Source organism: Symphodus melops (genome assembly GCF_947650265.1).
Source record: "Symphodus melops genome assembly, chromosome: 5".
NCBI lineage: Eukaryota > Metazoa > Chordata > Actinopteri > Labriformes > Labridae > Symphodus > Symphodus melops.
The window spans coordinates 13,889,234-13,902,808 of NC_136695.1; the positions used below are offsets into that span (position 1 = coordinate 13,889,234).

Sequence of the window (13,575 nt, forward strand, 5' to 3'; positions counted from 1 at the left end):
CCTGGGCTGTAAAAACCAACTACAATAAAAGTCTTTCCAATGCATTTATTAACTGTTTGAAAGTGAACAACCTTGCAGATCAGATCAGCAACTATACAAATAGTTTGGAATAATTGCATCGGTTTCATGCCAAGTGAAGGCAGTCTTTTAGAGGAGAGAACACTTTTCAAGCTTGCATGTTACGTTGGTCCTGCCAGCTCACCTCCTCATGTATTACACAGAGCTCTGCCAGGACCAATAGGCCCCTGTCATCCACAAGTGACATATTGTATTTGAACGGATTTCACAGGCTTTAATTTGAGGGACTAAAATAAGCTGCTGGACCGGCACAGCATGTGTGTCGAACACAAGACTGTTTTCCAGTTGATATCTGGTTCAATGCAATCAGTCGTACTGTATGCTCGGAAATGGGATGAGTTTGAATATATTAACATTGCACAGAAAAGACTCTCATATTTAGTTGAAAGTAAGTTACTGAAAACGGTCTTCATTGTCATGTGTGCTAGATGGATAAGTTAGCAGATAGCCTGTTGTACTTGATCATATTAGTTTAATTAAAAAAGTCTGCACTTAAACATTATATTGAAATGGTGTGGGTATTACAAAACGTACTACACTGCACAGTAAAGTCAGTACTGTAATTATAGGAATGTTTCAATCATGCAACTATTTGTTGGACAAATGGGTAACATACTGTACATACTTTATGTTCATTTAACAGTTCCAAATATCCAACCTTGAGCATTAAGTCGACATTGTTAGGACTATTTCAGAACATCTGGGTTAGTAATTTATTGTTTGACATTTTCCTGGATCACCTCATTACTGTACGCAAGATTTCATTACATTTTCTTGTGTTAGATATGTTATGTCCTTGTGCCACCACTCCAGAGAAACTAATTGCTCTCCTTGGGACATGTAAAGTTGAACTTAATTTAAGTTGACCTGCTACTCGCAGTCAAGAGACTGCTAGAGTAAGCTTGTAAAGAGGGCATTTTCTGTCGGCAGCTTGTCGATATGGCAGGAGAAGAATTCTCCTGCATTTCCCCCTGATTCTGCTGTATGCGGTAAACCCTTCTGTTAATTGTCATTTTATGCCTTTTAAGATAACACTCAAATGTCCTTGCCTGGCTATGCAATTTCACCCCCCAAATACCCCTGTTTTTTCTATATTTCCCCAGGCTCTGTCTTTAAAAAAAAAAATACAAAAAAGAAGCCTATGAGGAAGGTTATTCGGTTAGCTTTGATCAAGGATAGAGCCACAATTGAGTTGACTGCTCTGTTTGCTTGGCAAACCATCTGCCACACTGAGGTTGAGTCAAACTGTTGTCACATTGATCTTCACATTGTCATTGATTTTTATGTGTTGACTTTATCTTGTCCACATATAGTCTAAGCTTTATTATGTGGTGTCTGTGTTGCATGTGTGTTCATGCTGAACAACATGTTGCATTTGTTCTCTTCATGTAATCAATCCCGTGTTCAGTGTGCTGCTGTTGATGGAGGAAAAAGGAAACGCATACAAGGTTTGCAAAAGGAATGACAAGGGGTGTCGTTCAGTGTTGTAAAGATGGATAATAAACTTCCTCTTTGTTTAATGTTGTTTATTTGAACTAAGATAGTAATTCTGTTTATTGGCTTAACCTAAAAAAAACACATGTTTTAGATTTTCCTAAAACATGGTTCATGTCTGCATATATTCATAGATTGTTTGTTAATGTCTGATCCTCATCATGGTCCAATATTAGCGGTATCGCACAACAAAGCTATTATTGAGATTTCTGAAACTGTGTCTTTTGGTTCCTCTTAATAATCCCTGCACCCTAAAAGTAGAGGTAAAACAATTTGCTTAATGGAACACTTGTGCTTGTTTCCTAGCAACTATAGCTTAACAAACAAGTATTCAGTGCTCCTTTTTTGAACAAACTCACACCAGATTGTCAGCTCTTCACACAGATCATTAGATCAGGTCGAGTGAGTCATATTGTGTTCATCTTAGAGCTGTCCAATGTGCTAAGTGCTGCTGAGGGGGATAGTCTTTAGGTTGATAAACCCAGTGTGGGATTACATGCATAAGAAATATAGATAGAAATATAGATGTATAATCATATACTGTAGATATAATTAAATTTAGCAAAATAACTCACATATTTCACACATTTCCATTAAGCCGATTTTGTGCAAGTTCTATGACAAATATTCCCACTGGCGTCAGAAGAAGCAAAGGTCCCTGCTGAAGACAGAACTGACGAACAGCCCTGAGAATTGATGTAACTGCATGAACAGGAGACCGCATATTGAACTCTAGCACTCTAACACCAGTGCACCAGTAAGAGATAGATTCATAGGTCTGTCGAGCCAGAAAAACTCATTTCTACAGACCTTGTTTTTTTGGGTCTTACATGTAAATGCTAAATGAATTTTCTCAACTTCACAAACTTAACCAAGATTTTTTATTTATTTATTTTTAAATATATATTTTAGAAACTAAATGTTGAATATATGACTAAAAATGGCAGCTTAATTATTTTTCTCACCCCATACCATGTAACTGCGCCTTTTACTATGTAAGTATGATTTTTAACTCCAATGGACTTAAAGTGTGAATTCTTCCAGCTTTAGCACACATTTCTGTTATTTTGGTTGTAAACTCTGACTCTCTAACTACTGTCTATAATGGCATACAGAGAAATGTGAAACTGCTTTTAGAAATTCAAAAGTCAAAAAAGGGTAATCAGGAATCACTACAAAGCACTGGAAAATAGAGATCAGGTGTTCCACAAGCTCCTAGACATTGGTACAGTAGCTATGAAATGTTTCTGATTCATGTTTTGTCTGAATAATACAAGATATGATGGGTTGCCTTCCTAATGAAATACTGCATATACAGTGCTTCTTTAAATATGGATTCTGCTATTTACAAATATTCTTGACCTTGATGCCGGCACAGGGCTTTTGGTAGGTTTTGCATTTGAAGATTAGCATTGTTTTGAGAGAAAAAAACACTTACTGTTTGTAGATCATGTCTCTCTGTTATGTCTTAGCCAAAGGCTGTTCTCTGTGAAACTTCTGCAATGACTCGACAGCAGAAATATTCATACTGCTTTGTGTTACAACTCTTTCCTACACCTTTTTTTCTTGATATATGGCTGAGTGTTTCCAGTGACCTTTTTATCCGGAACAGTTGTTCACATTAACCTTTTCCATGTGCCATGTTTCTTCACTAGAGGCCCAAAAGAAAGGAAAGGGGAACAAAAAGACTGTCTTTATTTCAGAGCTGCCAGCTGTCAGGAAATGAAGGCATTATTCTTAGCCAATACACGTAAACTCACACACAAGCACACACGGTCTATACACAAATGCACACCATTTTTTTTCATACAAAGTGAGCTGTCTCACCCACTGATTATTATTATTTAATAGATTACTGCCACAGGAGCATGGTGACAACAACAGATTTACTAGCTCATCCCCTAGGTGCAGTATAAGTATAGCTGAATGTAATTGTTTCGGGAGTTAGTCTTTCAGTGTAATTTCTGCTGTCACAGTGGTGCTTTGAGATGAGGACAGGGAAAACTGTACTTTCCTCACCTTACTGTAGCTTGCCTAAACCTCTGTTTCTTCTGTCTTCATCTTTTCATCTTCTCTCTCTCTCTCTCTCTCTCTCTCTCTCTCTCTCTCTCTCTCTCTCTCTCTCTCTCTCCCTCTCTCTCTCTCTCTCTCTCTCTCTATCTCACTGTTGTTCCTCCTCTGCATCTTGTATTCCCCTAATGCTCACTTGACCTTCTCCTCTTTATCTTCTTCCAGTCCAATGTCCAGCCCATGAGGTGCGTTTTGACTCGACTGGGGTGATCTTGAGTCCAGGCTTTCCTGAAAACTACCCAAATCTCCAGATGTGCTCTTGGCTGATCAATGTGGAGAAGGGTTACAACATCACTCTGCACTTTGAACTATTCCAGACAGAGAAAGAGTTTGACATCTTGGAAATATTTGATGGTGGGCTCTTAGTGAGGGAAATTCAATAAGTGTCAGAAAAATCCAGATCACTAACTCACAGCTGTTACATTTTGCTAAATAATCCTCATTTATGGCTGCCATTGTTTGAGTTTTAAGTCGACGTGGATGTTTCACTGAAAATTAACATGTCTTTCTGTCTATCTCTGTGTCAGGTCCTAACATCTACAGCCAGAGCATGGCCTCACTCAGTGGTGACATTGAAACACCCTTCAACCTGACCACCACAGGCCACCAGCTCCTGCTGCGCTGGTCCTCTGACCACGGCACCAACCGGCGTGGCTTCCACATCAGATATGTGGGTGAGTATCAAAGTATGTATCCAGTCTATAATCATATTATTCTTTTTAGTGCAATTTGAGAATACTCCTCTCTACAGCAAAGTGATAAAAGTCATGGGTTCAGCCATAAATATTTCAGACACTTGAATTAAACAAGTTATATTACTTCATAGGGGCAAATATTCATTAAACCTTCGCTGCAGCGTCTGTACAGTATTATGAATATGTGACCCCATGATTTTTCTCACAGCGTGCTATGATCGTTTCAGGATATTATTCATCGCTGTTTTAATATCTGTTAATTTAGAAGACTACTTTGAATTTTCACAAGAACGATAATAGCTCCCAACAGGGTTTTTTTTTCACACAGAGAAACCATGAGGCAGGAACAAAGTCAAAGGAGGCTTCCATGCTGATTTGCACTCCTTCATTTGAAAAAAGCTTTTTAAATTCTTAATTTGCTATTCAATAAAGCAAGTGGCTTAAGCAAGAGCAGCAGAGAGACTCTTCTTCCATCGAAATGCATCAATAATAATGAAAAAGCACAAAGATATGTATTTTTCATGTTGTGTCTTGCCGTTATATTTAATACACGAGTGTTCCCGTGAAAGCAAGTCGGTGTGATGAATTTTGTAAAGAAAACTCCTCCTTGGCTTGATTGACTTGAACAGGAACTGACTTAAACTCCAGTGTGAGTCTTTTCATCTTCAATCCCTGCTGCTGCATTTCCCAGTCATGCCGGTTTTTAAACAATGTTTGACAGCATTTGTAAGACTATTTTCCTGTCCTATCAGCTGCTTGGTGCTCATATTCTGAAAATCAAAATGACCATTTTTATGTATGATGAGCTAAAGATGAGGGAACGAAAGGCAATGCAACAAATGACTGGAGGATACTGTAGAATTGCATGTGTTAAAGTGAAATGGAAAACGTGCCTGCCTCTGGGCCAAAGAGGAATAGTGATAATGTGACTTTGAGGACTGACTGTGTGGCATGCAGCCCGCGTGCTAAATAGATGTGACACTCCTCGGATCTTCTCCCTCAATGTCTTTCTGTTTAAAATGGAGCCTTATTGTGAAGAGACATGTTCCCTTGGTTGTGACGCTAAAGGGGCTTTCTTAATGCTTCTCATCCTTTTTCCCTTCTCTCTGCCTGTTAATATCTGATGTTCTCTAACCCCCTTGTCCGGATTTGATTCTCACCATCTCTCCTGTATGTCTACTTTATCCCTCCCCTTGCCTATTATCTCCCCTTCCTTCTTCTCGTTCCTTTATTCTCCTTCTATTGCAGCAATGTACTGCAGTACCCCGGACTCCCCACAGCACGGCTTTGTAGTGAGCCAGACAGGGGGTCATCTCAACAGCGTAGTGCGCTGGGCCTGCGACAGGGGGTACAAGCTGATCGGAAAGGGCTCAGCTGTGTGTAAGAATACCTCCTATGGCTACTACACCTGGGACGCGCCAGTTCCCGCCTGTCAAGGTGAGCACATCGGGCCTGGCAGCCTTTTATTTCCTACTTGAGCCTGCCTCTTTCCTGGTTTTCTGGTCACTGCCTCTGCCCCACGCTCAGCAGGCAGACAGGCGGGCGCTTAAGGCAGCCAAGTGTCTCAGCCCGAGCTGTATTCCTGTGTTTGTAGCAGCTGAACTGAATCTGGCCTGATTGAGAGCTAGAACTCTGTCAGTTGGAAATGGAACAGAAATCAATCCTCTCTTCCTTTGTCAATTTCCACTTCTTTAAATTACTTTGGCTAACTTGCCATTAGCATGCAGTGTCTGATGCAGTTTGGTCTCACTCAACTAATTGGGTTCTTTGATGCGCACATCAGGTGAAATGTGAGCATTTACGATTGCATGCACTTGCACAGAAACTCACACATCAGCAACAGATGTGGTGCTTGAGTGCATTTTATTAGAGTGCATTTCAATCCATACATATATATATATACTTTTAAGAGTCTGAAAAACATCTTCCCACCTGTGATCAATTCTGTCAGTTTGGTAATTGCCAACAGCTTTTTCAAAGCACATAAACGGAAGCATAGCAGCAACGAATTAATGTATTCATACAGATGCTGTCCATCTGTTGTCCACTCGATGGTTGAGATCCCATTACAGTATATCCAGTCCTTTATTTTCTCAATCTATATTGTTGTATAGTTTTAGGAAATTAATCATTTAAATCTGTCATTGTTGTTCATGCATCTCAGAAAGAAAATTGATCTTCTTAAATCTCAGGCCCACTGACCTTATAAGCTGTGATAAAGATGACTATCACCACGTTGTAACTTTCCATCTGCAGTACGGAAAAGTGTTTAATGCTTTAATGATTACTATCTATTCGATTGTGGCTTAGCAGTACTCACAAATAGTGTTGATTGATTCTCTCTTGGGATGATGGGTAATAGCTGTTGGCCATTGTTGGCAGATTCCAGCAACCTTCGCTGCTCCACTTTGTGATGATTTTGTTTGCATGAGTGTGCTCATTTAGTGTGGCCCTGCAGATGTTGGTTTCCTTGCTCTATCCTCTCCCGCTGCCTTAGCTCTGTTGATAAACACCTTGAGACCTACTAGCTTTAGCTGTCTATGTGTTTGAGCTCTGAGGCTATCGTAACCCAGATTCAGACTGCATTGGAGCAAGGACACAGCGCTGTGTGGGAGCTGTAGAGCACGTCTATATGTTAGAAAGAGTCACTGGTGGCACTCTTGTACTACATTTAATGAGTTATTCCTAATTAAATGTAAGTCATTTGGGTTTTTTGTGCTTTAACTTCTGACAAATGACAGAATTAAGATTGTTGGAAGAACCAAGAGTTACTTGGTTGATTAGCTTTTTAGCAAAGTCAGTGAATATTTTTTTTATTAAACATAAAATCCTCCTAAATCCCTGAAAGATTTATGGAGGCCTTAATTTTGATGTCATACCACTCTGCAAAGTGTTGGATTACTTCCATCCTCCAGGGCCCAGTCCTGTAATATTTTCAAGGATTTCTCCAGCAAGGAGATTTAAACAGGAGTTTTATGGATCTGGTGGCCTATAATATAAACAGTGTTACAAAATGACTTGATGAAGTGTTGACATGGCAGATGTGTTCCCACATCCTTATTATACATGGATTAGGTGGGTATAGTTGCTTAAATGATAAGAGATGATAAATGTTGTCTGTGGCAGTTGGCATACTGTTTTGCAATTTAGAAAGTCTCACACTTTTGCAGTAACTTTTTGTCCTGTAAAAGCAGAGCATGTACAGGTGCAACTCTTTCTATTAATTATGGTCCAGTTCCAATAAGTGTTCTGCTCATTAAACCATTCCAGCTACAGTAGCATGTACAACGCCAGGGCTCTGTCCTCGGCACATCTAAACTGGATGCCCAAATTCATGGTATTAATTACTGTGTTCTTCCTGCTTTGACATGTCATTGTGTGTGCGATAAATAAGACCTCTTGTTAGAATCCTACAGGTATGTTTGGAGTCAAATTAGAGTAATTCCCATTTTGCATTTTGATTCTTTTGGTAACTATTTGAAGGAAAATTAACAAATTAGCTAATATCTGCTATTGTAAAATCAACACTTTTCATTGCTCGTGTTTTCTACATTTGCTCCCTAAACTCTGACTCTCAAAGTGAATATTTGTTCGCCTGCCATGTCTGTGCTTACCAGCCGACTCTGCAAATCATGCTTGTATGTGTCCTGAACTGTGCATAAACCTGTGAGTCGACAATCGTCATCTTGCTGCTTGCAGCTGTGTCTTGCGGTGTGCCCAGTGCACCAGTGAACGGAGGTGTGCTAGCTGCTGATTACTCCGTCGGCACTCGGGTGACCTACTTCTGCAACAGTGGCTTCCGGCTCTCCTCCAAAGAGCTGACGACCTCAGTCTGCCAGCCAGACGGCACCTGGAGCAACCACAACAAGATACCCCGATGCATCGGTGAGTAGAGGATGTTAGAGAAAGGAAGGCCTTAGGTTAACGAGGTGGGGGAGGAGTGAGGTAAAGAAATGGGGTAACCATGAGAAGCCATAGCATGTTTGAGGAGAGAGAATTTGAGAGTTTGAGAGATATAAACATAGGGATGACGTGTTATGGAGAAGGCAGTGATTTTAACAGCTTTGTTTAGTTTTGAAAATGCTTTGCGGGTTGTAGAACATTCTGAACAATACCCTGCATTGTAATAGGACACACGTGTACTGCAGTCACAATAGAAGCTGGACATGCTGCGTTATCACAAAACCACTGACATATTTGGTAGTGTAAAACACAGAGATATAGAATTGTGAATAATAGTTCCAGTTCCACTCCCAACAGTGTGACAGTCAACATAACGAGTGATTGACAACATGTTTACTGTTTAGACCACTGTTTATTCCCAGCTGCATATGTACTCACTGCATAAAGAGAAACAGTGTGTTTTGAAACTCATTTGATTTGAGAGAGTGCCAATGTTGTTGGCGAAAAACATTGTTTGCAGTTACTGCAGAAAAGTTTTACATTTTACATAGATTGGATTTTTCTCCTGATTATAATGTGTTTTGTTTGTTTGTTTGTTTGTTGGGCACAGTCATTATGTGCCCAAGTCTCAGTTCCTTCTCTCTTGACCACGGGAAATGGAGGATCGTCAATGGCTCCCACTACGAGTATGGAACTAAAATAATCTTCACTTGCAACCCTGGATACTACCGTGTTGGCCCAGCCCACATCCAGTGTCTATCTAATGGGGTGTGGAGCTGGAGGAATGAAAGGCCTCGCTGTAAAAGTAAGTACCGGTAACATTTACTGCAGAGAATTTATTTTTACAGATTTTAGAGATCAATCTAATCAATTATTGCATATGACTTTTAAATAGATCATATATGAAGAGATAATCTTCCAAGGAATGACATCCAATTGATTCATATTTTGGCATTGCGTGACTGAGATTTAAATGTCGGTGGATATATTATCGAAAGGCACCGGAAATGTTTTATATATTTTTTTTATAAAAACTGTTTTCTGACTTGCACCTGATCCATTGATAGTAACAATGCAAAAATAAATATTTTATTCGCAGTCTAATAAATGATCAGCTGCATGACTTTGTACTCGTCATGTTTTTCAATCCCAGCCTCTGTTGGAGATTGTTTATTGTAGGAAAAGCTTTTCTACGCTGCCATGGGAACTGATTTTTAGGTAGCATAAAAACTGAATAGCCTGTGTATTAGCAAAGGAGATGTGAGCCTGCATGATGAAAGATGTTAGCACAAAGGCAAACGTCATCATTATCCTCCCAATGAAATAGTACAGGTCACTCTTTTATTACATTAAGGTCGGTAAGATGGGTGTAAATGACTGGGCTCTCCCATTGACTGGAGATGTAAGCCAACTTCTGAGTCCTCTTTCTTGCTCTGCATCCCTCTCGCTCACTCTCCTGCTGACTTATTTTCTGTTTTTTACTTTGCCTCCTTCATCCCTTCCGCTCCTCTTTACTGTCCTCCCTATCTTATTGCAGTCATTTCCTGTAGTGATTTGCCCACTCCTCCTAATGGGAAAAAAATCGGGACCCAAACAACCTTTGGAGCCTCAGCCATTTTCAACTGTAACCTTGGCTATGTTTTAAGCGGATCTACAGTTAGAGAGTGTCTCCTGTCCGGCCTCTGGAGTGGAATGGAGACTCACTGCCTGGGTAAGCACGGTCTAAATGATCTCTTTAACGTTACAGAATATAGCCTTGACCTGGGTCAAAAACTGCTGATGATCCATCTAAACAGAATATGAGCTTTTATGGTTGGGTCATCATGTCCAGAATAGAACCAGATGCAGAAGAAAAAAGTCTCTACAGCTGGCTCTCTTGCTGAATGTGATATGTGACATTTTGTTTGTTTGTTATCCGGTTCTGGCATTATGCTGGCAATTTATATTACAATTCAAAACTTCCTTTAGGCTGACACTCATTAGAATGTTTTCTGACCTTGCAAGAGAAAATGTCACTTATGTTAATGTCCATGATGATGGCATGTTGCAGTATAGGCTCAGAGTCGGGGGTTGTGGTATGTCAAAAAAAAATGCTTAATGTGAGTAGACCATGTAGAGCCATACCTGGGCTTAATCTATAACACATGCCGTCCTGTTCCAAAGCATCTTGAGCTTTTGTAAAGACATCTAAACAGAAAAAAATATGCGACAGCTAAGCCTACCACAGCTCATCACTGCACTGTGCTGGAAGGAAATGAGACATGCATAATTACTTCAGCTGCATTCAAACCCACACAGTAGCAAAATGTGACGTTTCTACAGCACATGAATTTGTCTCTTCCTCAACCCTGTGGCACCAGCACTTTAAGCGTCACTCCAGATTGGTACAGTTCATTAAAAGACCAGCACCTCTATCTTGTAATATGACTGTCATAGCTAACATAGCCAAGGACCTCATAGTATGGTGGCCTACTTCAGCTCTATCTTCAGAGAATTTGGCCTCTCTCAACTAGAGTGTGATGATAAAATGCTCAGCTGAGTTTCTGGGTGGAGCAGTGAATTAGGGAACTCAAACTCACAGTCAGCAGCAATTTCAAATGTTTTAAGTGGCAGTGGAAATCTAAGCGAGATTCCTCCTCTCTGAAAGGAATTTATTGTAGCTGAAAGTAATACGATCATGTGCATGAACGTATTGCACAGATTTGAAGGAGTCTTACATGCATCTCTCTGTCTGCTGTAGATGAGAAGGGCTTCGTTATCAGCACAAGTTAAGCAAAAGCCAGTATGAATTTTGAAAAAAATATTCAGAGATAATGATGCTGAAAAATTCTTTCCAAATCCAATATGTTTTATGAATGCACTAACTCATTTTGTTTTTGCCAGCATTGTAATTCTGAGACCTTTTAAATTACCATTATCCTCATTTCATTTTTTAATGCACTTGTCAAAATGCAAAGTTATTCGGCTGGAAAACACAATCAAAAGTGTGTCTCCACCCTGCAACTACCATCCGTTGCTCAGTAAATGCCTCTGCAGGCTATTATTATCAAATTCTACAAGTTTGACCTGAAGAATTATCCCACAGGAATTGATTTTAGTTATTGTTTGTAATGTGCAGAGTGGGAAAAAAAGACCTTCACTCTGCCTATTTTTCTGACCACAGGATGTTAATAAGAACAAACACTACATGTGATTTACTTTTTGTCATGTGCAAGTCTTCTTTCCTCAAAATCTTGTTGACAGAAAACAACATTTACAAGAAGAATATATTTTGACGGTATTTTTATTGATTTATCTTTTTTTCTTACAGCTGGTCATTGTGGTGTTCCAGAGGAGATCGTTAATGGGCAGGTCGTCGGGGAAAACTTTGGTTATAGAGACACAGTGGTTTACCAGTGCAACCCTGGTTTCCGGCTCATTGGCTCCTCAGTACGGATCTGTCAGCAGGACCATGTCTGGTCAGGATTTCTCCCAGTTTGTATATGTAAGTGCTCAAACAACAACTTCCACTGCCTGGTTAACGTTAAGAGGGATGAAGTGCTTGTGTGCTTGGTTATTTCAGAATTTGTCATCATGGACACTGATGTTTAAAAGCTTTCAGAGTGAACTGTGTTTTGAATCTTGGGTTTTAATTTGATCATTTTTTATGGATGCTTTGAATATTATGAGTATTTTATTGATAGTAAAGAAAAGCTAAGGCAAAAACAGAATTTATTTGAAAAATTTACTTTAAAATAATTAAAAAAATTCTGAAGCCCCCAACGAATGTGTTCCCCACTTTTACGTTTTAGAAGTACTGAAGTCAGTAGTCGATATTCTCCATAATGTGATTCTGAGTGTCCTATTCACCTATTGATAAACTGAAGTATGCTGTGTACCCTTCTGTGATAAGGTAATGTCTTGCTTCCTAATTCCCTGTGTTGTCCTCTGAGGTAAATTATACGATAATGGTATTCCCATGATAGGTGTCACTGTACACCACCTATCGATCATTGTTATTGAATTTTCTTTCACTTATTTATTCTCTCTATCGCTCTCTTTCTCTCCTCCCCTCTTTACCTTTTTGTTTGAACCCTTTCTCTGCTGATGTTCATGTTCCATCATCGTCTCCCTGCCTCCTGCCTCCTGACACATCCGCGGGTGATGTGGGTCATTTTCAGCTGTCACATGTGGCCACCCTGGAAGTCCAATCTATGGCCGCACCGTAGGGGATGGCTTCAACTACAATGATATGGTGCGCTTCTCCTGCAACAAAGGCTACACCCTGGAAGGACCCTCCACAGCCCAGTGCCAGGCCAACCGCCAGTGGAGCCAGCAGCCACCGACATGCAGAGGTAAAGTCCGGCTGCAGAGCTAAGTGAGAATGGATTTATGATTGACAGCAAGACTGACAAAGTATCAGGAGGATGCTGATGTATGTTGACAGTTGAACTGGAAAGCTGCTCGTCTCTGCCAGCATGTTTAGCTGAGGCTCAGATCGGACACATTGCCTCAGGAGGTGAGGCAGACGGGAACTGAAAGCAATGTGCTACCATAATTTTGAACAAGCAGATCCGTCATATTATTTTGCATCTCATTAACCATCTGATGTGATCGTTTCTGAAGAGGGCTACTTTGGTGTATCACGTCAACTAAAGGTGCGTTAATGTTTGATTACAGGAGCTACATCCATCTCGATCTGCTCCTGTGCATCAGACGAGCCATCACGGGGGCAGGCTGCTGCCAGAGAGCACAACTAAGATCCAGCAAGAGAGTTGGAACAGTTAACAGAATCACTTAGAAAACAGCAGATGTATTGTGATCATTTAAGAATCAGCAACTCGTGACTGTCAGCAATCAGGGGTATAGAAGCAGGTGCAGAACAAACAGAAATAGTGCACACTATCTTTTGATCTAAGAAAGAAAAGTCACTATCTCAGAACGGAGCACAGCAAACTGCAATAATGAGGAAAGACAGCTTAAATTGGGAATTGTTTCTGCAATTTTTCATCCAGTTTTTACGAAGACACTTGCTGCAGGGGAAGATTACTTTGAAAGCAAGAGAGCGCAATACATTTATATCTCAAAGACATCCTACTGTTTGTATCAGATGGTGGCTATGTTTGTGGTGTGTCCAATTTAAGTTTGCCAAGGTATGGCTCGTTAGTGCTATGTTTATAATCAGCAGCAAAATACACAGTGTTTTTGAGTTGGTTGAATAAGATTTGTTGTTATTCTACACTGACTCCTAGCTTATTTTTTCAGGAAACATTTTCCACCAATACATTATTCTCCCCAAGCTCTGCCCAGTTTGAAATATCTCATGTCTTGGCATGGGTTTTGTTGGCGTGAAGAG

At 40.1% G+C, this 13,575-nt stretch overlaps 1 protein-coding gene across 3 annotated transcripts in view; it reads left to right on the forward strand.

Moving 5' to 3' along the window:
• The window catches only part of LOC306823539 (CUB and sushi domain-containing protein 3-like), a 218,788-nt gene that overhangs the window by 155,305 nt on the left and 49,908 nt on the right, over positions 1–13,575 (forward strand). For 2 of the 3 annotated variants that reach the window (XM_079343128.1, XM_079343129.1), the window contains exons 47-54: positions 3,808–3,996; positions 4,170–4,328; positions 5,586–5,774; positions 8,037–8,222; positions 8,851–9,045; positions 9,778–9,951; positions 11,551–11,724; positions 12,401–12,574. In XM_079343128.1, the coding sequence (XP_079199254.1) occupies positions 3,808–3,996; positions 4,170–4,328; positions 5,586–5,774; positions 8,037–8,222; positions 8,851–9,045; positions 9,778–9,951; positions 11,551–11,724; positions 12,401–12,574 (1,440 nt within the window). The remainder of the gene's footprint in view (positions 1–3,807; positions 3,997–4,169; positions 4,329–5,585; positions 5,775–8,036; positions 8,223–8,850; positions 9,046–9,777; positions 9,952–11,550; positions 11,725–12,400; positions 12,575–13,575) is intronic. The other variant, XM_079343130.1, reaches the window with a different exon arrangement.